The sequence below is a fragment of the Gorilla gorilla genome, chromosome 20, assembly GCF_029281585.2.
Source record: "Gorilla gorilla gorilla isolate KB3781 chromosome 20, NHGRI_mGorGor1-v2.1_pri, whole genome shotgun sequence".
Lineage (NCBI taxonomy): Eukaryota > Metazoa > Chordata > Mammalia > Primates > Hominidae > Gorilla > Gorilla gorilla.
This window is the reverse complement of record NC_073244.2, coordinates 45429743-45456220: the sequence shown is the minus strand read 5'-3', so window position 1 is coordinate 45456220 and position 26478 is coordinate 45429743. Positions and strand designations below refer to the sequence as shown.

The following is a 26478-nucleotide window of genomic DNA, read 5'->3' as shown; positions in this document are numbered from 1 at the left end:
GCTGTGATCATGCCACCACACTCCAGTCTGGGCAATGGAGCAAGACCCTGTCTCAAAAAAAAAAAAAAAGCTGTCAAAAAAGAAAAATGGGCTGGGCGTGGTGGCTCATACCTGTAATCCCAGCACTTTGGGAGGCTGAGGCGGGCAGATCACCTGAGGTCAGGAGTTCAAGACCAGCCTGCCCAACATGGTAAAACCCCTTCACTACTAAAAATACAAAAATTAGCTGGGCGTGGTGGTGTGCGCCGTGTAATCCCAGCTACTTGGGAGGCTGAGGCAGGAGAATAGCTTGAACCCGGGAGGCGGAGGTTGCAGTGAGCCGAGATTGCACCACTGCACTCCAGTCTGGGTGACAGAGCGAGACTCAAAAAAAAAAAAAATTCCAGTTTTCAATATCTGCCTTTTAAAGCAAAAGAACTACCCGAGCATCTTGCCAGGAGATGGCAGTCATCCTCAGTCTTGTCCAGGAATTCACCCCAAACTAACATGATCTCAATGCAGTTTTTAGAACCATCGAGTGAACAGAGTATCCAATTTCTCCAGTCACAGAGGTGAGGAGTGGAAAACAGTCTTGGGATTTGGTGACACAGGCCAAGCTGCCCTCCTGACTGATTGTGCCCCCACCCCACTATTGTCTTCTCAGGGCACCTTGCTCCACTCTAGACCCGCTCACCACTTAGTGTTAAGTGTCCGCAGAGGCACAGCCTGCGTCCTGCTGAGCGCTCCTGCCTTCTGCTACATAAAGCACCATCACAGGAAAAAAAAATCAGAGGCTGAGCCTACAACCTCCTCTGTGGCATCTTTATTTTTCTACATGGGATGTGAACAACGTGAACATGGGTCGGAAAAGTCAGCTGCACAAAAACACTTCAGCCAATTGTAACACAGAGGGAGCATAGACATGGAGGGGCTGGGGGTTAGGCTGGGGGATATCAGCCTTCCCTGCTAAGGGCTCATGGTCCAAGCCCACAACCAGAGGGTGCTCTGGGTGGTGTCCAGGACCATGCAGTGCCGGCTCCGGGGAGGAGGGATGAGAAGAGAAAGGGGAGTCACAGAGGAGGCTGCAGATGAGCACGAGTTTATTGGACTCTGGCCTCGCGCTGCTGCTTAATGAAGTTGATGAGCCCATTGGTAGAAGCGTCGTGAGAGGTCACTTGAGCACTGCCATCAAGCTCAGGCTCTATTTTCTTAGCCAGCTGCTTTCCCAGCTCCACTCTGCCAAGAAGGGAAGGGAAGGGAAGAGTGGTATGAGGAAGGCTCTAACGTTGCTACTGTAATCCCTGAGCCGACCCAAAGGTATTCCCGGCCCTCCCCTAAGTGAGCAACTCACCCCCACTGGTCAAAGCTGTTGATGTCCCAGATGATGCCCTGAACGAAGATCTTGTGCTCATACATGGCTGCAGAAGTGACAGACAGGGCACGCCAGGGCTCCACAAGCCCATTCCAACCTACCCCAAGCCAGGACCTTTCCCCTACTCACTCACCGACCAAGGCTCCAAGCATGAATGGTGTGAGCTTGGTGAACACAATAGAGTTGGTTGGGCGATTTCCTTCAAAGACCTGCAGAAAACACCAAGGAATGTCTCCAAGCGAGTCCTGATCCCTAAACCCCTTGAAGGGAAGCACACCCTGCCCCAGAGGCTGAGACGTGCAGGTCTGTGAGGACAGGCCCTCCCATTCTGTAGGACAAGCCAGGCACGCCCCAAGCCCCTGCTTGGTGCCATAGTTTCACACCTCCAACTCCAGCATGCACCCCAAAGCCAAATGCAGAAGTGCTGACCTTATGTGGCAGCAGCCTCTCAAGGTCCTCTGGACTCTTGCCCGCAGCCTGGAGCTCCTTTCGGGCCTCCTCCGTCGATTTTCCCCTCATCAGGGCCTCTGTCTGGGCCAAGAAGTTGGCCAGGAGGATCTGATGAGCGAGACATCAGTTATGCTTGAGAGCACTGTCTGGGCTTCAGGCAGAAGGACAAGACCGCCTGGTACTTCTCAGCAGGGGTCAGTCCCAGCCTGGGTCACTCACTATATAGCTCAGTTGGAGTGAGGGGGACACATCCGATGACACCACAAGGCAGGGAACAGTGATAACTGCTCTTTAAGAACTACACACCAGTGGCCAGGCACGGTGGCTCACGCCTGTAATCCCGACACTTTGGGAGGCCGAGGCGGATGGACCACGAGGTCAGGAGCTCGAGACCAGCCTGACCAACATGGTGAAACCCCGTCTCTACTAAAAATACCAAAAAAAAATTTAGCTGGGCGTGGTGGCGCATGCCTGTCATCAGGCAGGAGGCTGAGGCAGGAGAATCACCTGAACCTGGGAGGCAGAGGGTGCAGTGAGCCAAGATCACGCCACTGCACTCCAGCCTGGGCGACAGACCTAGACTCCATCTCAAAAAAAAAAAAAAAAAAAGAACTACACACCACTTGCCAGGGGTCCTGCTCACAATTTTACCAACATCTATCTTTTAAGATCCTAAGAAGGTAGCTGGGCGTGGTGGTGTGCAACTGTAATTCCAGCTACTCCGGAGGCTTAAGCATGAGAATCACTTGAACCCAGGAGGCTGAGGTTGCAGTGAGCCAAGGTCGCACTACTGCACTCCAGCCAGGGCAACAAAGTGAAACGGTGTCTCGAAAAAAAAAATAATACTAAGATCCTAAGGAGGAAAGGCATCATCGCCCTGTTCTAGTAGAGCCTTGGGTTCCACAAGTCCACAGTGCTGGATCACAGAACTATAGACAGGAACAATCAGAATTCAATCCAGCTCACTGACTCCCGAGATTGTGCTACGGTAACCCTGTGCTGCTCTGCACACCTAAGACAAAGCACAATAAATTCTCTGAAGGAGTTCGAGGGCAGCTTGGGCAACATACTGAGACTCCATCTCTACAAAAAATAAAAATAAATCAGCTGGGTGTGGTGGCGTGTGCCTGTTCCCAGCTACGTAGGAGGATTGCTTGAGCCCAGGAGGGTGAGGCTGCAGAGAGCCTGATTGTGCCACTGCACCCCAGCCTGGGCAACAGAGCAAGACTCTGTCTCTTAAAAAAAAAAAAAAAAATTAGCCAGGCATGGTGTACATCTGTGGTCCCAGCTACTCAGGAGGCTGAGATAAAAGGATTGCTTGAGCCCAGGAGTTCAAGGCTGTAGTGAGCTATGATTGGGCCAGTGCACTCCAGCCTCAGCAACAGAGTGACATGCTATCTCTAAAATAAAAAAAATAAAATAAAATAAACAAAAGGGGAGATTTTCCTGGATTATCTAGTAGCCCCAATCTAATCACACTGGCCCTTAAAAGTAAAAGAGGGCCGGGCATGGTGGCTCATGCCTGTAATCCCAAAACTTTGGGAGGCCGAGGCAGGAGAATCACTTGAGCCCAGGAGTTGGAGACCAGCCTAGGCAACATAGTGAAATCCGGTCTCTACAAAAAGTTTAACAGTTAGCCAGGCATGGTGGTGTGTGCCTGTAAGTCTCAGCTATTTGAGGGGCCGAGGCAGGAAGACTGCTTGAGCCTGGGACGTCGAGAATGCAGTGAACTGTGATCAAGTCCAGCCTAGACAACACAGCATGACACTGTCACTTAGGGAACAAAAGAAAAATGTAGAAGAGGAAAGTAAACAAGTCAGAGAGATGCAACAGAAGTGGCAAGACAGAATCAAAGCTTCAGAGGATTTAACCTGCCATTGCTGGTTCTGCAGTGAAGAGGCCCACAAGCTAGAGGATGCAGGTGACCTCTGAGAATCTGAGAACGACCTTCAGCCCACAGCAAGGAAGCTGGACTTCAGTTCCACAACCATAGAGAAATGAATTCTGCCAACCACCTGACAAGCACAGAAAAGGCTTTTCCCCTAAGGTCTCCAGAAAGAAACAAGTCCTGATGACACCTTGATTTCAGCCTGCAAGACTCTAAGCAGAGACACATCAGGGCCTGCTGGATATTTGAGCTTCAGAAACTCTTCAGATAGCCCAGGAAGGTGGCTCATGCCTATAATCCCAGCACTTAGGGAGGCCGAGGCAGGTGGATTACTTGAGGTCATGAGTTCAAGACCAGCCTGGCCAACATAGTGAAACCCCCCCTTTATCAAAACTACAAAAATTAGCTGGCCATGGTGGTGAGTGCCAGTAGTCCCAGCTACTTGGGAGGCTGAGGCATAAGAATCACTTGTGGCCGGGAGGGGAAGGTTGCAGTGAGCCAAGATCATGCCACTGCACTCCAGCCTGGGCGACAGAGCAAGAAGACTCTGTCCCCCCTCCCCACCCCACAAAAGAAGAGTGTTGTTTTAAGCCTCCATGTTTGTTATCATTTGTTACGGCAGGAATAGAAAACTAACGTGATTGCCAACCAATGCACCAGGTTTTCAGAGGTCTGGGTGCAATGTGAGCCAGACCCTCCAGACGGGGCCAGATGGGGGCTCTTACCTTGTGATGCAGACCCTTCCGTATGGGGTGCTGGGTCTGGACCGGGATGAGGAAGTCACAGGGTATCATCTTGGTGCCTGTGAAGGGCACTGTGGTCACCCACATGACCCCAGCCCATGGGAGCTAGCCATATGGCCTAGAGGAGGGCACTGACCTAAGTGAGATATCTCTTCTGGAAGATCCTTTCCCTCCCCAACATCACCCTTCCCAGGCCACCAAGGGGCCTACCTTGGTGGATGAGCTGGTAAAAAGCATGCTGGCCATTGGTCCCTGGCTCCCCCCACACAATGGGGCCTGTCTGGTGGTCCACACGGGTGCCAGATTTGGTGATGTATTTCCCATTGGACTCCATGTCGCCCTGGAAAAGGAACAGAAACCCAGTTCTTGGCAAAATGAAAGAACATTTAAAAAAAAAGAAAGAGGCTGAGCGCAGTGGCTCAAGCCTGTAATTCCAGCACTTTGGGAGGCCAAGGTAGGCGGATCACCTGAGGTTGGAAGTTTGAGACCAGCCTGATTAACATGGAGAAACCCTGTCTCTACTAAAAATACAAAATTAGCCAGGTGTGATGGCGCATGCCTGTAATCCCAGCTGCTTGGGAGGCTGAGGCAGGAGAATCGCTTGAACCCGGGAGGCGGAGGTTGTGGTGAGCCGAGATCATGCCACTGCACTCCAGACTGGGCCACAAGAGCAAAACTCCAACTCAAAAAAAAAAGAAAAAAATGGAAAAGAAAAGAAAAGAAAAAAAACCCAACCCTCTTCCTGCAAGTCTTGATCCTTCACACACTGTACCCAAATCCTGCTCCTTCCTGCACCATGCCAAAGTCCTGCCCAGATGCTCCAGGCAGACCCACCCTGCCCTGACCCCGTGAGGTGGACCTGCACACGTGTCCACAGGCACGATCCTCTTCCTCCCCACACCGGTGAGGACACAGCCTCCCAACCTTTCCAGCTTAAGCCACTGTGCAGGAAGGACTCATGCCCAGGAAAAGGTGGGTGTCTGGAGGTCAGGCAAGGACCTCCCTAAAGACAAAATCAGTCACAAAATCAGCTCATTTCTTAAGGGAGAGCAGGCTGGGGTCCAGAGTGCACAGCTTCTTTTTTTCCCAAAGAGACAGAGTCTCACTCTGTCACTCAGGCTGGAGTACAGTGGTAGAATCATAGCTCACTGAAGCCTCGACCTCTTGGGCTCAAGCAAGCCTCTTGCCTCAGCCTCCCAAGTAGCTGGGACTATAGGTGCCGCACCACCATGCCTGGCTACTGTTAGTTTTTGTGGGTTTTTTTGTAGAGACCGGGCCTCACTACGTTGCCCAGGCTGGTCTTGAACTCCTGGGTTCAAGCAATGCCCCCCAGCCTCTGCCTCCCAAGGTGCCGGGATTGCAGGCATCAGCCACCATGCCTGGCTAAGAGTACAGCCTTTGAGGGCTGTCACCACAACTAAACACTAGGCTTTGGGTACCCACCTGGGCCCTGGTCATGGCAACCCTCACCAAGGCAGCTGGGATTTGGGGAACCTTGGCCTCTCCTTCAGTCACAGGATTTGCTTCCAGGTGTTGGTGAAGCCTTCTGTACCTGCCCAAAGCAACTCAAGAGCTGCTGGACAGGGACTGGCTTTGTACTAAACAAAAGCAAGGACAGGGTTGGGCATGGTGGCTCATGCCTGTAATCCCAGCACTTTGGGAGGCCAAGGCAGGTGGATCGCTTGAGGCCAGGAGTTCGAAACCAGCCTGGGCAACATAGTGAAACCCTGTCTCCACTAAAAATACAAAAATTAGCCAGGCAAGGTGGTGCATGCCTGCAATCCCAGCTACTCGGGAGGCTGAGGCACAGGAATTGCTTGAACTCAGGAAGCGGAGGTTGCAATGAGCCGAGATCGCGCCACTGCACTCCTGCCTGGGAAACAGAGTGAGAATCTGTTCAAAAAAAAAAAAAAGCAGGGACAGGTGTGGAAAAGCTTTCTGGGATATAATGTGACTAGGAGAGGGCCTGCTAAGCCTCTCGGGGGCTCTGGAGATCCCAAGGGAGAAGAGGGCCATGTAGTCCAAAGAGGCCACCACAGACTAGATACACACTTGCTTTTCTGGAGGGATAAAGGCAGTACAGGCTATAAGGGATTCCAGCTTGCAGCCCCACCCTGTGGCCAAATCCCACCTCCTCAGACATGGACAGACCCAGATCCTCATACCTGTACCAGATCCTTCCTCTCCAGATACTAACAGACCTAGGGCCTCATACCAGGGCTAGATCCTACGTCCTCAGACACTATGGTAGGCATGCATAGTGATGTGCAAGAAAGAAGTGACCCCAGCTGAGAAACATCCCCTGAGTCAAGCCAGGACCTCCCTAGCCAGGGCACCATGATCACCGGTCATGCCCCTCCCATGGTGATCAAACTCAGATGACACTCAAATGGAACCAACCTCAGTTACAAAGATTCATCCTGAGACAAGGAGCACAGATGGACCTTGGCCAGGCCCAAGGGCAATGGGGCAAAGAGCTCCTGGAGGAGCTAAAACCCAGGTTCCTAGACCTCCCAGACCCCCCACAAATCCTGCTGACTCCAAGGCCTGGCTTGGCAGCGGGTACCTGCTGGAAGTACGCAGCAAAGCGGTGCAGGTACTGGTCATAGGGCAGCATGGCGTGTGTCTCACACCCAAAGCAGTTGATGTACCAGATACCCAGCAGGGCCAGCAAGACGGGGGCGTTCTTCTCCAGGGGCGTCGTGCGGAAGTGCTGGTCCTGAAACAGGAGCAGGATGAGTGGGAGCTGAGCAGCTGCATGGGGAGGGGAGGGACAGGACAGTGGGGGAGAAAGCGGGGGACCAGGACCAACACACGCGCCTCTGGCCAGCACTTGGCAGAGAACCAGCCTCAGCACTCACCATCCAGTGAGCCCCCGAGAGCAGCTGCTCGAAGTTGTCAAAACCTGTGACACAAAAGCAGAGTCAACAGAAGTGGCCACACCCTGCGTCCTGTGGGCAGTGGGCACAGCTCCTTCTGCAACCAAGGAAGGCTGCATGGAGAGCCAGAAGATACAACATGGGAGGACTCGGGCCTAGACAAAGCCCCTCCAGTGAGAGGTGGCCCTGAGTGCAGGGATCTGACTCTGCCTAGGATAGGAGAGAAACAGGACTGGAGTTGTGAGGGGCAAAGACGGGGGCCAACTTGCACACGCAAAAAAACCCAGACCTTCCTTCTGGACATGAAATAAATATCCCAGCCAGCTGCAGAGAGGCCAGCAGCCTGTGAGGACAGCATGATGTTCAGGGACACGAGCCCCCTACCCCGACCTTGGACTACAACACTGTCTCCCACAGGGGCTGCAAGACACAGAAACACACTCACCCACGTGCAGGGCAATGGAGAGTCCGATGGCCGACCACAGCGAGTAGCGTCCTCCCACCCACTAGGAGAGACAGGACAAGGTGCTGAGGGAGGGCCGGCACACCCCGCCCCCCACCTCCTGCCAGAAACCCTGTCCCTGGTCTTGCACAGGGGCTTCTCGGAGGGCCCTGGCCCAACCCACCTCCAGGAAGCAAGGCAGCAGGCAGGTGCTGGCAACACATGGGAAGACCAACAGAGCAGACTACAGATGACTGACCACAGCCACAAGACAAACTGAAGAGCTTACCATGGTCTTCCCTGAGATGTCGGGCCCTGTCTCTGCAGACACCAGCAGACCCAGGACCTCATACCTGTGCCAGGGCCCACCTCCTCAGACACGGACACACCCAGGGCCTCATACCTGTGCCAGGGCCCACCTCCTCAGACACGGACAGACCCCAGGCCTCATACCTGTGCCAGGGCCCACCTCCTCAGACACGGACACACCCAGATCCTCATACTCATACCAGATCCTACCTCCTCAGATATGGACAGACCCAGGGTCTCACACCCATGCCCAGCCTCACCTCCCCAGACACTGGCAGACCCAAGGCCTCATACCTGCACACAGCTTCAACTCTTTAGACATGGTCAGACCCAGATGCTCACGCCTGTGCCAGATCCTACCTCCTCAGACATTGAAAAACCCAGATCCTCATACCTGTATGAGATCCTACCTCCTCAGATACTGACAGACCCAGATCCTCATACCAGGGCCAGATCCTACTTCTTCAGACACTAGAAGACACAGACCCTCCTACCAGGGCCAGATCCTACCTCCTCCTCAAATACTGACAAACCCAGATCCTCATACCAGGGCCAGATCCAACCTCTTCAGACACTGACAGACTCAGGTCTTCATACCTGTATCAGATGCTACCTCCTCAGACACAGACCCAGATCCTAATACCTGTATCAGATCCTACTTCCTCAGATACAGAGACATGAAGATCCTCACACCTGTACCAGATTCCTAATTCCTCAGACACTGACACACACACAGATCCTCATACCTGTACCAGACTCCTACCTCTTCAAATATTGACAGACTCAGATCCTCATAACGGGGCCAGATCCAACCTCCTCAGACATGAACAGACGCAGATCCTCACACCTGTACCAGATCCTACCTCTTCAGCCACGGGGGCAGGGAGCAAACCCAGATCCTCACACCGACACCAGATCCTACCTCCTCAGACACTGCAATACCAAATACTCATGCCTGTACGAGGTCATACCTCCTGGATACAGACAGACCCAAATCCTCAAACCTGTACCAGATTCTTACGTCCTCAGATATTGACAGAACCAGCTCCTCATACTGGTACGAGATCCTACCTCCTCAGACATGAACAGACCCAGATCCTCATACCAGGGCCAGACCCTACCTCCTCAGATACTGACAGATCCAGATCCTCATACCAGGGCCAGATCCTACCTTCTCTGACACTGACAGACCCAGATCCTTATAAGTGCACCAGATCCTCCCTCCTAAGACATGAACAGACCAAGATCCTCATACTCATGCCAGATCCTCCCTCCTGAGATATGGACAGACCCAGAACCTACCTCCTCAGACACGGAGAGACCCAGATCCTCATAACAGGGCCAGGTCCTACCTTCTCAGACACTGACAACCCAGATCCTCATGCTTGTACCAGATTCCTACCTGCTCAGATATTGAAAGACCCAGATCCTCAAACCAGGGCCAGATCCTACCTTCTCAGACATTGAAAAACCTAGATCCTTGTATCTATGCCAGATCCTACCTCCTCAGACATGGACAGACCCAGAGCCTCTCACCTGTACCAGAGCCTACCTCCTAAGACATTGACAGACTCAGATCCTCATACCAGGGCCAGATCCTACTTCCTCAGATATTGACAGATCCAGATCCTTATACCCATGCTCAGATACTACCTCTTCAGCTACTGACAGACCCAGATCCTCATAATCCTAATGGGCCAGATCCTGCCTTCTCAGACATGAACAGACCCAGATCCTTATACCTGCTCCAGACCCTACCTCCGCAGACATAAACAGACCCAGATCCTCATACTCATGCCAGATCCTACCTCCTCAGACACAGACAGACTCAGATCCTACCTCCTCAGATATGGAGAGATCCACATCCTCATACCAGAGCCAGGTCCTACCTCCTCAGACATTGAAAGATGCAGATATATCATATGTGTACCAGATTCCTACCGCCTCCAACCCTGACAGACCCAGATCCTCATGCCTGTAACAGATTCCTACCTCCACAGACATAGAGAGACCCTGATCCTCATACCTCTACTAGATTCCTACCTCCTCAGATATTGAAAGACCCAGATCATCATACCAGAGCCAGATACTACCTTCTCAGACATTGATAGATCCAGATCCTTCTATTTGTGCCAGATCCTACCTCCTCAGACATGGACAGACCCAGATCCTAATATCTGCATCAAATCCTACCTCCTCAGACATGATCCTACATGAACAGACCCAGATCCTTGTATCTGTACCAGATTTCTACCTTCTCACACATGGAGAGACCCAGATCCTCATACCTGTACCAGATCCTACCTCCTCAGAGATGGACAGACCCAGATCCTCACATCGGTATCAGATCCTACCTCCAGACATGGAGAGACCCAAATCCTAACACCTGTACCACATCCTACCTCCTCAGACATTGAGAGACACAGATCCTCATGCAAGGGCCAGATCCTACCTCCTCAGATACTGGCAGTCCCAGATCCTTCTACCGGCACCCAGATCCTACCTCCTCAGACACTGACAGACCAAGTTCTTCATGATCCTCACACCAGGGCCAGATCCTACCTGCTCAGACACTGACAGACCCAGATCCTCATAAGCCTCATACCAGGGCCAGATCCCACCTCCTCAGACACTGGAAGACCCAGATCCTCATACCTGTATCAGATTCCTACCTCCTCAGACAGACAGACCCAGATCTTCACACATGTACTAGATTGGTACCTCCTCAGATATTGACAGACCCAGATCCTCATACCAAGGCCAGATCCTACCTTCTCAAACAATTGAAAGATCCAGATCCTTATATCTGTGCCAGATCCTACCTCTGCAGACATGAACAGAGCCAAATCCTCATAGTCCTGCCAGATCCTACCTCTGCAGACATGGACAGACCCAGACCCTACCTCCTCAGACATGGAGAGATGCAGATCCGCATACCAGGGCCAGGTCTTATCTCTTCATACATTGACAGACCCAGATCCTCATGCCTGTAACAGATTCCTACCTCCTCAGACATGAAGAGACTCAGATCCACATACCTGTACTAGATTTGTACCTCCTCAGATATTGAAAGACCCATATCCTCAAATCAGGGCCAGATTCTATCTTCTCAGACACTGAAAGACCTAGATCCTTATATCTGAGCCAGATCCTACCTCCTCAGACATGGAGAGACCCAGATCCTCACACCTCTACCAGTTCCTACTTACTCATATATGGAGAGACCCAGATCCTAACACCTGTACCACAGCCTACCTTCTAAGACACTGACAGACTCAGATCCTCATACCAGAGGCAGATCCCACCTCCTCAGATACTGACAGACTCAGATCCTCATATCTGTACCAGATCCAACCTCCTCAGACATGGAGACCCAGATCCTCATACCAGCACCAGATTCCTATCTCCTCAGATACTGAAAGACCCAGATCCTCATACAAGGGCCAGATCCTACCTTTTCAGACATTGAAAGATCCAGATCCTTATACCTGCTCCAGATCCTACCGCTGCAGACATGGACAGACCCAGATCCTCATACTCATGCCAGATCCGACCTCCTCAGACACGGGCACGCCCAGATCCTACCTCCTCAGACATGGAGAGACCCAGATCCTCATATCAGGGCCAGGTCCTATCTCCTCAGACATTGACAGATGCAGATCCACATACGTGTACCAGATTCCTACCTCCTCAGACACTGACAGGCCCAGATCGTCATACCAGGGAGAGATCTTACCTCCTCACACATTGACAGACCCAGATCCTCATGCCTATAACAGACTCCTACTTCTTCAGTCATGAAGAGACCCAGATCTTCATACCTGTACCAAATTCCTACCTCCTCAGATACTGAAAGACCCAGATCCTCATACAAGGGCCAGATCCTACATTCTCAGACACTGATAGACCCAGATCCCTATAATTGCGCCGTCCTACCTCCTGAGACATGGACAGACCAAGATCCTCATACCTGTACCAGATCCTACCTCCTCAGAAATTGACAGACTCAGATCCTCATACCACGGCCAGATCCTACCTCCTCAGATACTGACAGATACAGATCCTTATACCCGCACCCAGATACTACCTCTTCAGATACTGACAGACCCAGATTCTCAAAATCCTAATGGGCCAGATCCTACCATTTCAGACATGGATAGACCCAGATCCTCAAAACAGGACCAAATCCTACCTCCTCAGACACTGACAGACCCAGATCCTCATACCTGTACCACAGCCAACCTTCTCAGACATGGAGAGACCCAGATCCTCATACCTGTACTAGATTCATTCCTCCTCAGATATTGACAGACCCAGATCCTCATACCAAGGCCAGAGCCTACCTTCGCAGACATTAAAAGACCCAGATGCTTATATCTGCGCCAAATCCTACTTCCCCAGACATGGACAGAGCCAGACCCTCATACTCATGCCAGATCCTACCTCCTCAGACATGGACAGACCCAGATCCTACCTCCACAGACATGAAGAGACCCAGATCCTCATACCAGGGCCAGGTCCTACCTCCTCAGATGTGGGCAGACCAAGAAACTAATATGTGTACCAAATCCTACCTCCTCAGACATGAACGGACCCAGATCCTCACACCTGTACCAGATCCCACCACCTCAGACATTTACAGACTCAGATCCTCATACCAGGGCCAGATCCTACCTCCCCAGATACTGACTGCCAGATCCTTGTACTGGCACCCAAATACTACCTCATCAGATACTGAGAGACCCATATGTTCGTAATCCTCATATCACAGTCAGATCCTACCTTCTCAGACATGGACAGACCCCGATCCTCATAGTGGGGCCAGATCCTACCTCCTTAGACAATGACAGACCCAGATCCTCATGCCTGTAACAGTTTCCTACCTCCTCAGACATGAAGAGACCCAGATCCATATACCACAGCCAGGTCATACCTCCTCAGACACTGACAACCCAGATCCTCATACCTGTACCAGATTCCTACCTCCTCAGATATTGAAAGACCAAGATCCTCAAACAAGGGCCAGATCCTACCTTCTCAGACATTAAAAGACCTAGATCCTGATATCCATGCCAGATCCAACCTCCTCAGACACGGACAGACCCAGATCCTAATACATGCACCAAATCCTACCTCCTCAGACACGAACACACCCAGATCCTTATATCTGTACCAGATTCATAACTCCTTAGACATGGACAGACCCAGATCCCAATACCTGTACCAGATCCTGAGACATGGAGAGACCCAGATCTTCACACCAGTACCACATCCTACCTCCTCAGACATGGACAGACTCAGATCCTCATACCTGGGCCAGATCTTACCTCCTCAGACACTGACAGATCCAAATCCTTATACCTGCACCCAGATCCTACCTCCTCAGATACTGACAGACCCAGATCCTCATAATCCTAATGGGTCAGATCCTACCTTCTCAGACAAGGACAGACCCAGATACCCATACCAGGGCAAGATCCTATCTCCTCAGACACTGACAGACCCAGATCCTCACACCTGTACCAGATTCAACCCCCTCAGAGATGGAGAGATCCACGTCCTCATACGAGCGCCAGATTCCTACCTCCTCAGATATTGACAGACCCAGATCCTCATACCAGGGCCAGATCCTACCCTCTCAGACATTGAAATACCCAGATCCTTATACCTGCTCCAGATCCTACCTCCGCATATGTGGACAGACCCAGATCCTCATACTCATGCCAGGTCCTACCTCCTAAGACACGGACAGATCCAGATCCTACCTTCTCAGACATGGGGAGACACAGATCATCATACCAGGCCAGATCGTACCTCTTCACACATTGACAGACCCAGATCCTCATGCCTGTAACAGATTCCTCCCTCCTCAGACATGGAGAGACACAGATCCTCATACCTGTACTAGATTCCTACCTCTTCAGATATTGAAAGACTCAGATCCTCATACCAGGGCCAGATCCTACCTTCTCAGACATGAAAAGACCCAGATCCTCATACCTGCTCCAGATCCTAACTCCTCAGACATGGACAGACCCAGATCTTCACACTTGTACCAGATCCCACCTGCTCAGACACTGACAGACCCAGATCCTCATACCTGTACCAGATCCTACCTCCTCAGATATAAACAGACCCAGATCCTCACACTTGTACCAGATCCTACCTCCAGACATGGAGAGACCCAGATCTTCATACCTGTATCAGATTCGTACCTCCTCAGATATTGAACGACCCAGATCCTCAAACCAAGGCCAGATCCTACCTCCTCAGATACTGACAGATCCAGATCCTTATACCCACACCCAGATCCTACCTCCTCAGATACTGACAGTCTCAGATCCTCATAATCCTCCTATCAGGGCCAGATCCTACCTTCTCAGACATGGACAACCCAGAGCCTCATACAGGGGCCAGATCCTACTTCCTCAGACCCTGATAGACCCAGACCCTCATACCTGTACCCGCAGCTAGATTCCGCCTCCTCAGATACTGACAGACTCAAATCCTCATAAGCCTCATACCAGGGCCAGATCCTACCTCCTCAGACACTGACAGAACCAGATCCTCCAACCTGTACCAGATTCCTACCTCCTCAGACATAGACAGACCTAGATCCTCACACCTGTACCATATCCTACCCCCTCGGACCCAGATCCTCATACCTGTACTAGATTTGTACATCCTCAGATACTGACGAACTCAGATCCTCATACCAAGGCCAGATCCTACCTTGTCAGACATTGAAAGACCCAGATCCTTATATCTGTGCCAGATATAGTTATGCCAGATCCTACCTCTGCAGACATGGAAAGACCCAGATCCTACCTCCACAGACATGAAGAGACCCAGTTCTGCATACCAGGGCCAGGTCCTACCTCCTCAGACATTCACCGACCCAGATCCTCATGCCTGTAACGGATTCTTACCTCCTCAAAAATGAAGAGACCCAGATCCGTATACCAGGGCAATGTCCTACCTCCTCAGACTTGACAGACCCAGATCATCATACCTGTACCAGATTCCTACCTCCTCAGATATTGAAAGACTTAGATCCTCAAATGAGGGACAGATCCTACCTCCTCAGACATGGTCAGACCCAGATCCTAATACATACACCAAATCCTACCTCCTCAGACATGAACACACCCAGATCCTCATACCTGTACCAGATCCTACTTCCTGAGACATGGAGAGACCCAGATCTTCACACCTGTACCAGACCCTACCTCCTCAGACATGGACAGACTCAGATCCTCATACCAGGGCCACATCTTACCTCCTAAGACACTGACAGATCCAGATCTTATACCTGCACCCGGATCCTACCTCCTAAGATACTGACAGACCCAGAGCCTCATAATCCTAATGGGCCAGATCCTACCTTCTCAGACATGGACAGACCCAGATACCCACACCAGGATCAGATCCTACTTCCTCAGACAGGGACAGACTCAGATCCTCATACCTGTACCAGATTCAACCCCCTCAGAGATGGAGAGACCCACATCCTCATACGAGAGCCAGATTCCTACCTCCTCAGATATTGACAGACCCAGATCCTCATACCAGGGCCAGATCTTACCTCTTCACACATTGACAGAACCAGATCTTCATGACTATAACAGATTCCTACCTTCTCAGACGTGGAGAGACCCAGATACTCATACCTGTACTAGATTCCTACCTCCTCAGATATTGAAAGACTCAGGTCCTCATGCCAGGGCCAGACCCTACCTTCTCAGACACGGTTAGACTCAGATCCTCATACTCATCCCAGATCCTACCTCTGCAGACATGGACAGACCCAGATCCTCATACTCATGCCAGATCCTACCTCCTCAGACATGGGGAGACACAGATCCTCATACCAGGGCCAGATCTTATCTCTTCACACATTGACAGACCCAGATCTTCATGCCTATAACAGATTTCTACCTTCTCAGACATGGAGTGACCCAGATCTTCATACCTGTACTAGATTCCTACCTTCTCAGATATTGACAGACTCTGATCCTCATACCAGGGCCAGATCCTACCTTCTCAGATAGTGAAAGATCCAGATCCTTATATCTGTGCCAGATCTTACCTCCTCAGACATGGACAGACCCAGATCCTCATACTCATGCCAGATCCCACCTCCTCAGATATGGACAGGCCCAGATCCTCACACTTGTACCAGATCCTACCTGCTCAGACATAGAGAGACCCAGATCTTCACACTTGTACCACATCCTACCTCCTGAGACATTGACAGACTCAGATACCCATACCAGCACCAGATCCTACCTCCTCAGATACTGATAGATCCAGATCCTTAAACCGGGACCCAGATCCTACCTCCTCAGACACTGATAGACTCGATCCTCATACCAGCACCTGATCCTACCTCCTCAGACACTGACAGACTCAATCCTCATATCAGGGCCAGATCCTACCTTCTCAGACATGGTCAGACCCAGATACTCATACCAGGGCCAGATCCTACCTCCTCAGACACTGACAGACACAGATCCTCATACCTGTACCAGATTCCTACCTCCTCAGATACAGACAGATCCAGATCTTCACACCTGTACCAGATCCTACCTCCTCAGACATAAACAGACCCAGATCCTCATACCTGTACCAGATCCGTATTTCCTCAGATACTGATAGACCCAGATCCTCATACCTGTGCCAGATCCTACCTCTGCAGACATGGACAGACCGAGACCCTCATACTCATGCCAGATCCTACCTCCTCAGACACAGGCAGATCCAGATCCTACCTCCTCTGACATGGGGAGACACAGATCTTCATACCAGGGCCAGGTCTTACCTCTTCACACATTGACAGACGCAGATCTTCACGTCTGTAAGAGATTCCTACCTCTTCCAACATGGAGAGACACAGATCCTCACACCTATACTAGATTCCTATCTCCTCAGATATTGAAAGACTCAGATCCTCATAACATGGCCAGATCCTACCTTCTCAGACATTGAAAGACCCAGATCCTTATACCTGCTCCAGATCCTACCTCCTCAGACATGGACAGACCCAGATCCTTACACTTGTACCAGATCCTACCTGCTCAGACATAGAGAGACCCAGATCCTCACACCTGTACAGATCCTACCTCCTCAGATATAAACAGACCCAGATCCTCACACTTGTACCAGATCCTACCTCCAGACATGGAGAGAACCAGATCTTCATACCTGTATCAGATTCGTACCTCCTCAGATATTGAACGACCCAGATCCTCAAACCAAGGCCAGATCCTACCTCCTCAGATACTGACAGATCCAGATCCACCTCCTCAGACACTGACAGACTCGATCCTCATACCAGCACCAGATCCTACCTCCTCAGACACTGACAGACTCGATCCTCATACCAGCGCCAGATCCTACCTCCTCAGATACTGACAGACCCAGATCCTCATAATCCTATCAGGGCCAGATCCTACCTTCTCAGACATGAGCAACCCAGAGCCTCATACGGGGGCCAGATCCTACCTCCTCAGACACTGACACACCCAGATCCTCATACCTTTACTCACACCCAGATCCTACCTCCTCAGATACTGACAGACCTAAATCCTCATAAGCCTCATACCAGGGCCAGATCCTACCTTATCAGACATGGACAGACCCAGATCCTCATACCACGGCCAGATCCTACCTCCTCACATATTGACAGACCCAGATCCTCATACCTGTACCAGATCCTACTTCCTCAGACATGCAGAGACCCAGATCCTTATACCAGGGCCCGATCTTACCTCCTAAGACACTGACAGATCCAGATCCTTACACCTGCACCCGGATCCTACCTCCTCAGATACTGACAGATCCAGATCCTCACACCTGTACCAGATCCTACTTCCTCAGACATGGAGAGACCTAGATCCTTATACCAAGGCAAGATGTTACCTCCTAAGACACTGACAGATCCAGATCCTTATACCTGCACCCGGATCCTACCTCCTCAGAAACTGACAGACCCAGATCCTCATAATCCTAATGGGCCAGATCCTACCTTCTCAGACAAGGACAGACCCAGATACCCATACCAGGATCAGATTCTACCTCCTCAGACACTGACAGACCCAGATCTCATACCTGTACCAGATTCAACCCCCTCAGAGATGGAGAGACCCACATCCTCATACAAGGGCCGGATTCCGACCTCTTCAGATATTGACAGACCCAGATCCTCATACCAGGGCCAGATCCTACCTTCTCAGACATTGAAAGACCCAGATCCTTATACCTGCCGCATATCCTACCACTGCAGACATGGACAAACCCAGATCCTCATACTCATGCCAGATCCTACCTCCTAAGACATGGGCAGACCCAGAGGCTACCTCCTCAGACATGGGGAGACACAGATCCTCATACCAGGGCCAGATCTTACCTCTTCACACATTGACAGACCCAGATCTTCATGCCTATAACAGATTTCTACCTTCACAGACATGGAGAGACCCAGATACTCATACCTGTACTAGATTCCTACCTTCTCAGATATTGAAAGACTCAGATCCTCATACCAGGGCCAGATCCTACCTTCTCAGACACTGAAAGATCCAGATCCTTATATCTGCGCCAGATCCTACCTCCCCAGACATGGACAGACCCAGATCCTCACACTTTTACCAGATCCTACCTAATCAAACATAGAGAGACCCAGGTCTTCACACTTGTACCAGATCCTACCTCCTCAGACATTGACAGACTCAGATCCTCATACCAGCACCAGATCCCACCTCCTCAGATACTGACAGATCCAGATCCTAATACCGGCACCCAGATCCTACCTCCTCAGATACTGACAGTCCCAGATCCTCATAATCCTCCTAGGGCCAGATCTTACTGTCTCAGCCATGAGCAACCCAGAGCCTCATACCGGGGCCACATCCCACCTCCTCAGATCCTGACAAAACAGATCCTCAAACCTGTACCTGCACCCAGATCCTACCTCCTCAGATACTGACAGACCCAAATCCTCATAAGCCTCATACCAGGGCCAGATCCTACCTTCTCAGACATGGTCAGACCCAGATCCTCATACCAGGGCCAGATCCTACCTCCTCAGACACTGGAAGACCCAGATCCTCATACCTGTACCAGATTCCTACCTCCTCAGATATAGACAGACCCACATCTTCACACCTATACAAGATCCTACCTCCTCGGACATAGACAGACCTAGATCCTCATACCTGTACCAGATTCGTACCTCCTCAGATATTGACAGACCCAGATCCTCATACCTGTACCTGATCCTACTTCCTCAGACATGGAGAGACCCAGATCCTCATACCTGCGCCAGATCCTACCTCTGCAGACATGGACAGACCCAGATTCTCATACTCATGACAGATCCTACCTCTTCAGACACAGGCAGATCCAGATCCTACCTCCTCAGATCTTATATCTTCACACATTGACAGACCCATATCTTCACGCCTGTAACACATTCCTACCTCTTCAGACATGAAGAGACCCAGATCGTCATACCTGTACTAGATTCCTACCTCCTCAGATATTGAAAGACTCAGATTCTCAAACCAGGGCCAGATCCTACCTTCTCAGACATGGACAGACCCAGATCCTCACACTTGTACCAGATCCTACCTGCTCAGACACTGACAGACTCGATCCTCATACCAGCACCAGATCCTACCTCTTCAGACACTGACAGATCCAGATCCTTATACTGGGACCCAGATCCTACCTCCTCAGATACGGACAGATCCAAATCCTCATAATCCTCCTATCAGGGCCAGATCATACCTTCTCACACATGGGCAACCCAGAGCCTCATACGGGGACCAGATCCTACCTCCTCAGACACTGACACACCCAGATCCTCATACCTTTACCCGCACCCAGATCCTAACTCCTCAGATACTGACAGACCTAAATCCTCATAAGCCTCATACCAGGGCCAGATCCTACCTTCTCAGACAGACCCAGATCCTCATACCACGGACAGAGCCTACCTCATCACATATTGACAGACCCAGATCCTCATACCTGTACCAGATCCTACTTCCTCAGACATGGGAAGACCTAGATCCTTATACCAGGGCCAGATCTTACCTCCTAAGACACTGACAGATCCAGATCCTTATACCCGCACCCAGATCCTACCTCCTCAGATACTGACAGACCCAGATCCTCACAATCCTAATGGGCCAGATCCTACCGTCTCAGACATGGATAGACCCAGATACCCATACCAGGGCCAGATCCTACCTCCTGACAGTGACAGACCCAGATCCTCATACCTGTACCAGATTCAACCCCTCAGAGATGAAGAGACCCGCATCCTCATACGAGGGCCGGATTCCTACCTCCTCAGATATTGACGGACCCAGATTCTCATATGGGGGCCAGATCCTACCTTCTCAGACATTGAAAGAGCCAGATCCTTATATCTGCGCCAGATCCTACCGCCTCAGACATGGACAGACCCAGATCCTCATACCAGGGCCAGAGCTTACCTCTTCACACATTTGACAGACCCAGATCTTCATGCCAGTAACAGATTCCTACCTTCTCAGACATGGGGAGATCCAGACACTCATACCTGTACTAGATTCCTACCTCCTCAGATATTGAAAGACTCAGATCCTCATACCAGGGCCAGATCCTACCTTCTCACACATTGAAAGACCCAGATCCTTATACCTGCACCAGATCCTACCTCCTCAGACATGGACAGACCCAAATCCTCATACTCATGCCAGATCCTACTTTCTCAGACATGGAGAGACCCAGATACTCATACCTACACTAGACTCCTACCTCTTCAGATATTGAAAGACTCAGATCCTCATACCAGGGCCAGATCCTACCTTCTCAGATATTGAAAGACCCAGATCCTCATACCTGCGCCAGATCCTACCTCCTCAGATATGGACAGACCCAGATCCTCATACTCATGCCAGATCCTACCTCCTCAGACATGGACAGGCCCAGATCCTCACACTTTTACCAGATCCTACCTGCTCAGACATAGAGAGACCCAGATCTTCTCACGTGTACCAAATCCTACCTCCTGAGACACTGACAGACTCAGATCCTCAAACCAGCGCCAGATCCTGCCTCTTCAGATACTGACAGATCCAGATCCTTATACCGGCACCCAGATCCTACCTCCTCAGATACTGACAGTCCCAGATCCTCATAAGCCTCATACCAGGGCCAGATCCTACCTTCTCAGACATGGTCAGACCCAGATCCTCATACCAGGGCCAGATCCTACCTTCTCAGACAGACCCAGATCCTCATACCACGGACAGATCCTACCTCCTCACATATTGACAGACCCAGATCCTCATACCTGTACCAGATCCTACTTCCTCAGACATGGAAAGACCTAGATCCTTATACCAGGGCCAGATCTTACCCCCTAAGACACCGACAGATCCAGATCCTTATACCCACACCCGGATCCTACCTCCTCAGATACTGACAGACCCAGATCCTCACAATCCTAATGGGCCAGATCCTACCTTCTCAGACATGGACAGACCCACATACCCATACTAGGGCCAGATCCTACCTCCTGACAGTGACAGACCCAGATCCTCATACCTGTACCAGATTCAACCCCTCAGAGATGGAGAGACCCACATCCTCATACGAGGGCCGGATTCCTACCTCCTCAGATATTGACCGACCCAGATCCTCCTACCAGGGCCAGATCCTACCTTCTCAGACATTGAAAGATCCAGATCCTTATATCTGCGCCAGATCCTACCTCCTCAGACATGGACAGACCCAGATCCTCATACTCATGCCAGATCCTACCTCCTAAGACATGGGTAGACCCAGATGCTACCTCCTCTGACATGGGGAGACACGATCCTCATACCAGGGCCAGATCTTACCTCTTCACAAATTGACAGACCCAGATCTTCATGCCTGTAACATATTCCTACCTTCTCAGACATGGAGAGACCCAGATACTCATACCTGTACTAGATTCCTCCCTCCTCAGATATTGAAAGACTCAGATCCTCATACCAGGGACAGATTCTACGTCCTCAGACATGGACAGACCCAAATCCTCATACTCATGCCAGATCCTACCTTCTCAGACATGGAGAGACCCAGAAACTCATACCTGTACTAGATTCCTACCTCCTCAGATATTGAAAGACTCACATCCTCATACCAGGGCCAGATCCTACCTTCTCAGATATTGAAAGACCCAGATCCTCCCCCCTCAGATATGGACAGACCCAGATCCTCATAGTCATGCCAGATCCTACCTCCTCAGACATGGACAGGCCCGGATCCTCACACTTTTACCAGATCCTACCTGCTCAGACATAGAGAGACCCAGATCCTCACACTTGTACCAAATCCTACCTCCTCAGAATTGACAGACTCACATCCACATACCAGTGCCAGATCCTACCTCCTCAGACACTGACAGATCCAGATCCTTATACCGGCATCCAGATCCTACCTCCTCAGATACTGACAGTCCCAGATATCCTCATAATCCTCCTATCAGGGCCAGATCCCACTGTCTGAGACATGAACAACTCAGAGCCTCATAAGGGGGTCAGATCCTACCTCCTTAGACACTGACAAAACAGATCCTCAGACCTGTACCCGCACCCAGATCTTACCTCCTCAGATAGTGACAGACCCAAATCCTCATAAGCCTCATACCAGGGCCAGATCCTACCTTCTCAGACATGGTCAGACCCAGATCCTCATACCAGGGCCAGATCCTACCTCCTCAGACACTGGAAGACCCAGATCTTCATACCTGTACCAGATTCCTACCTCCTCAGATACAGACAGACCCAGATCTTCACACTTGTACCAGATCCTACCTCCTTGGACATAGACAGACCCAGATCCTCATACCTGTACCAGATTCATACCTCCTCAGATATTGACAGACCCAGATCCTCATACCTGTACCAGATCCTACTTCCTCAGACATGGAGAGACCCAGATCCTCATACCTGCACCAGATCCTACCTCTGCAGACATGGACAGACCCAGATCCTCATACTCATGCCAGATCCTACCTCCTCAGACACAGGCAGATCCAGATCCTACCTCCTCAGACATGGGGAGACACAGATCCTCATACCAGGGCCAGATCTTATCTCTTCACACATTGACAGACCCAGATCTTCATGCCTGTAACAGATTCCTACCTTCTCAGACATGGAGAGACCCAGATACTCATACCTGTACCAGATCCCTACCACCTCAGATATTGAAAGCCTCAGATCCTCATACCAGGGCCAGATCCTACCTTCTCAGACATTGAAAGACCCAGATCCTTATACCTGCTCCAGATCCTACCTCCTCAGACATGGACAGACCCAAATCCTCATACTCATGCCAGATCCTACCTGCTCAGACATAGAGAGACCCAGATCCTCACACCTGTACCAGATCGTACCTCCTCAGACACTGACTCAGATCCTCATACCAGCACCAGATCCTACCTCCTCAGACACTGACAGACTCGATCCTCATACCAGCACCAGATCCTACCTCCTCAGATACTGACAGATCCAGATCCTCATAATCCTCCTATCAGGGCCAGATCCTACCTTCTCAGACATGGGCAACCCAGAGCCTCATATGGGGACCAGATCCTACCTCCTCAGACACTGACAGACCCAGATCCTCATACCAAGGCCAGAACCTACCTTGCCAGACACTGAAAGACCCAGATCCTTATACCTGCACCAGATCCTAACTCCGCAGACATGGCCAGACCCAGGTCCTCATACTCATGCCAGATCCTACCTCCTCAGACATGGACAGACCCAGACCTTACCTCCTCAGGCATGGAGAGACCCAGATCCTCATACTTGTACGATTCCAACCTCCTCAGACATTGACAGACCCAGATCCTCATACCAGGGCCAGGTCCTACCTCCTCAGACATTGACAGATGCAGATCTTCATACCTGTACCAGATTCCTACCTCTTCAGATATTGACAGACCCAGATCGTCATATTCATGCCAGATCCTACCTCCTCAGACATGGACAGACCCAGATCCTACCTCCTCAGACATGGAGACATCCAGATCCTGCCTCCTCAGATATGGAAAGACCCAGATCCTCATACTTGTACGATTCCTAACTCCTCAGACATTGACAGACCCAGATCCTCATACCAGGGCCAGGTCCTACCTCCTCAGACATTGACAGATGCAGATCCCATATTTGTACCGGATTCCTACCTCTTCAGATATTGACAGACCCAGATCCTCGCACCAGGGCCAGATCCCACCTCCTAGGACACTGGAAGACACAGATCATCATACCACAGCCAGATCACACCTCCTCAGATATTGACCGACCCAGATCCTTATACCTGCACCAGATCCTACCTCCTCAGGCATTGACAGATCCAGATCCTTATACTTGTGCCAGATCCTACCTCCTTAGACACTGACCGACCCAGATCCTTATATGTGCATCAGATCCCACCTCCTCAGACATGGACAGTCCCAAATCCTCAATACTGTACCAGATCTTACCTCCTCATACCCTGACAGACCCAGATCCTTATATCTGCACCAGATCCTACGTCCTCAGATATTGACAGACCCAGATCCTCATACTTGTGCCAGTCCCCACCTCCTCAGAAATTGACAGACCGAGATCTTCTTACCAGGGCCAGATCCTACCTCCTCAGAAACTGACAGATGCAGATCCTCTTACCAGTGCCAGATCCTACCTCCTCAGACATTAACAGACCCAGATCCTCACACCTGTAACAGATCCTACCTTCTCAGACATTGAAAGACCCAGATCCTTATACCTGCACCAGATCCTACCTCCTCAGACATGAACAGAACCAAATTCTCATACTCATGCCAGATCTTACCTCCAGACATGACAGACCCAGATCCTCATACCTGTACCAGATCCTGCCTCCTCAGACATTGACAGACCCAGATCCTCATGCTTATGCCAGATCCTACCTCCTCAGTCACTGACAGAACCAGATTCTCATACTTAATACCAGATCCCACCTCCTCTGACACTAGAAGATCCAGATTCTCATACCTGTGCCAAATGCCACCTCCTCAGACACCTGAAGACCCAGATCCTCACAACTGTACCAGATCCTACCTCCTCAGATACTGACAGACCCAGATCCTCATACATGTACCAAATTCCCACCTCTTCAGAAATTGACAGACCCGGATCCTCATACCAGGGACACATCCTACCTGCTCAGACATGGACAGACCTGGATTCTCATACCAGGGCCAGATCCTACCTCCTCAGACATTGACAGACCCAGATCCTCATACCTATAAGAGATCGTACCTCCTAACTCACTGGAAGACACAGCTCCTCATTCCTGTACCAGATGGTAACTCCTCAGACTTTGACAGACGCAGATCCTCATACCTGTACCAGATTCCTACCTCCTCCGATATTGACAGACCCAGATCCTCATTCCTGCACCAGACGGCAACTCCTCAGACATGGACAGTCCTAGATCCTCATACCAGGGCCAGATCTTACCTCCTTAGACATGGACAGACCCAGATCCTCATACCAGGACCCGATCCCACCTCCTCAGATACTGATGGACACAGATCCTCATACTTGTACCCAGCCTCACTTCCCCAGACACTAGAAGACTCAGGGCTTCATACCTGTGCCAGATGCTATCTCCTCAGGCACTGGAAGCCCAAGGGCCTCAAACCTGAGTCCAACCTCACCTCCTCAAACACTGGAAGACCCAGATCCTCATATCTGTGCCAGGTGCTACCTCCTCAGACATGGAAGACCCATATCCTCATACCTGTGCCAGGTGCTACCTCCTCAGACACAGGAAGACCCAGATCCTCATACCTGTGCCAGCTGCTACCTCCTCAGACACGGGAAGACCCAGATCCTCATACCTGTGCCAGGTGCTACCTCCTCAGACACGGGAAGACCCAGATACTCATACCTGTGCCAGGTGCTACCTCCTCAGACACTGGAAGACCCAGATTCTCATACCTGTGCCAGATGCTACCTCCTCAGACATGGAAGACCCATATCCTCATACCGGTGCCAGGTGCTACCTCCTCAAACATTGGGAAGACCCAGATCCTCATACCTGTGCCAGGTGCTACCTTCTCAGACACAGGAAGACCCAGATCTCATACCTGTACTAGATGTTACCTCCTCAGACACCAGCAGACCCAGGGCCTCATACCTGTAACCTGCTGTTATCTCCTCAGACACCAGCAGACCCAGGGCCTCATACTTGTACCAGATCCTACCTCCTCACACACTGGAAGACCCACCTCCTTGGATACCTCTTCCAGCACCACATACCTGTACCAGGCCCTACTTCCATAGACACTTGCAGACCCAGAGCCCCGTACCGGTGCCAGGACCCACCTTCTCAGTCTC

At 51.0% G+C, this 26478-nt stretch overlaps 1 protein-coding gene across 1 annotated transcript in view; it reads right to left on the bottom strand.

The window, feature by feature from the left end:
- Positions 1–787: 787 nt before the first annotated feature.
- Positions 788–26478, bottom strand: part of GPI (glucose-6-phosphate isomerase) — a 51087-nt gene continuing 25396 nt past the window's right edge. Inside the window, exons 10-18 of the mRNA XM_055368923.2 lie at positions 7757–7817; positions 7294–7337; positions 6999–7151; positions 4643–4772; positions 4415–4491; positions 1781–1909; positions 1485–1560; positions 1331–1397; positions 788–1215 (exon numbers count right to left, since the gene is read on the bottom strand). Of these exons, the coding sequence (XP_055224898.1) occupies positions 1080–1215; positions 1331–1397; positions 1485–1560; positions 1781–1909; positions 4415–4491; positions 4643–4772; positions 6999–7151; positions 7294–7337; positions 7757–7817 (873 nt within the window). The 3' untranslated portion in view covers positions 788–1079. The remainder of the gene's footprint in view (positions 1216–1330; positions 1398–1484; positions 1561–1780; positions 1910–4414; positions 4492–4642; positions 4773–6998; positions 7152–7293; positions 7338–7756; positions 7818–26478) is intronic.